Source organism: Sinocyclocheilus grahami, unplaced genomic scaffold (genome assembly GCF_001515645.1).
Source record: "Sinocyclocheilus grahami isolate Dianchi unplaced genomic scaffold, SAMN03320097.WGS_v1.1 scaffold338.1, whole genome shotgun sequence".
Taxonomy (NCBI): domain Eukaryota; kingdom Metazoa; phylum Chordata; class Actinopteri; order Cypriniformes; family Cyprinidae; genus Sinocyclocheilus; species Sinocyclocheilus grahami.
Genome location: NW_015505517.1, coordinates 424076 through 425284, shown reverse-complemented (window position 1 = coordinate 425284; position 1209 = coordinate 424076). Strand labels below are relative to the sequence as shown.

The window sequence follows — 1209 nt, the reverse complement described above, 5'->3', positions numbered from 1 at the left end:
ATTTAAGGGGGTCTGAATACTTTCCGTACCCACTGTATGTGATGTTTATCGGTCAAGTGCAGACTGGAAAATGTGTGATATAAGACTGTTATTGCATAATGATAATGTGTTCCTTTCTATAATATGGTGTATTTGTTCATAAAAATACAGCTTGCCGTGTGACCCGTGGTCTTACCATCCATCAGCTGGATCCAAAAGTCACCAGATCTGCTCCTGATAAGTTTGCGCAATAGGGTCCGAGATGTGGGACTCACCACCAGACTGTGCACATGATGCTCCCTAAATAATAAACAGAACAGTGTTGTTCCTCATCCTGAACTGTAAACACACAATTAGCTAGGGTCTTACCTCTTACATAACATCACAATTTTGTGATTGTACCTTGGTCAACACCTTTTGTGACAAATCAATTTGGGCAAAAAATTGAACATCTATTTTACTATTGCAATGCTGCAGCAATGATGTCAAACCCCAGAAGATTCAAATTCGCCATGGGTTCCCTGGGGATTTTCTGAATTTTTGTTATTGTATTTTCATGAGTAAAATAAAGTCTGTGGTATACATAATTTATACTTGTACGTTTTGTTGTACAACATAAACTGCACACATTCACATCCCAAACATTTTTAATGTAGTTTTTACCAGAGCTGGGTAGATTGCTTACAAATTGTAGTCGGTTACTGATTCCAAATTACATTACAATAATTGTAGTTAGTAATGTAATTCATTACATTACACATTTTAGGTAATATAATCAGACTACTTTTTGGAGCTTGTAAATTAACTGCAGGGGGTTTAGAATTTAATGAAAAGCTAATAATTAATTAAATCATAAAAAGGTACAATTTTAAAATAACATCAATCAAAATAAAACGCTTACTAAAATAATAAATTATTTTAATTTGTTTACCTGCATATCATGTGACCATTAACCAATGTCAGACAACCGTGACCATACACGTGATACTTAATTATTCAAATAATTTGTTTCATTGAATTGCATTTTAATGTGTTTAAAAGACAAAAGCTTTTCAAAGCTATAGTAATACAAGGTTAAACAACCTAGTGAGTGATAATTCAAATAAAAATGTGTTCATCAGTAGTTGATGCAATGTTGAAACACTTCTAAACCTGAAATTACTTTTGTAATTTTGAAAATAGTCATCATTTTGTTACTACAGTGAAAGTAACAAAAACTTGTAAAATACA

The 1209-nt window shown here is 32.4% G+C and overlaps 1 protein-coding gene across 1 annotated transcript in view; it reads right to left on the bottom strand.

The window, feature by feature from the left end:
- Positions 1-1209, bottom strand: part of LOC107602918 (zona pellucida sperm-binding protein 3) — a 16616-nt gene that overhangs the window by 5903 nt on the left and 9504 nt on the right. The window contains exon 3 of the mRNA XM_016295540.1: positions 176-279. Within this exon, the coding sequence (XP_016151026.1) occupies positions 176-279 (104 nt within the window). The remainder of the gene's footprint in view (positions 1-175; positions 280-1209) is intronic.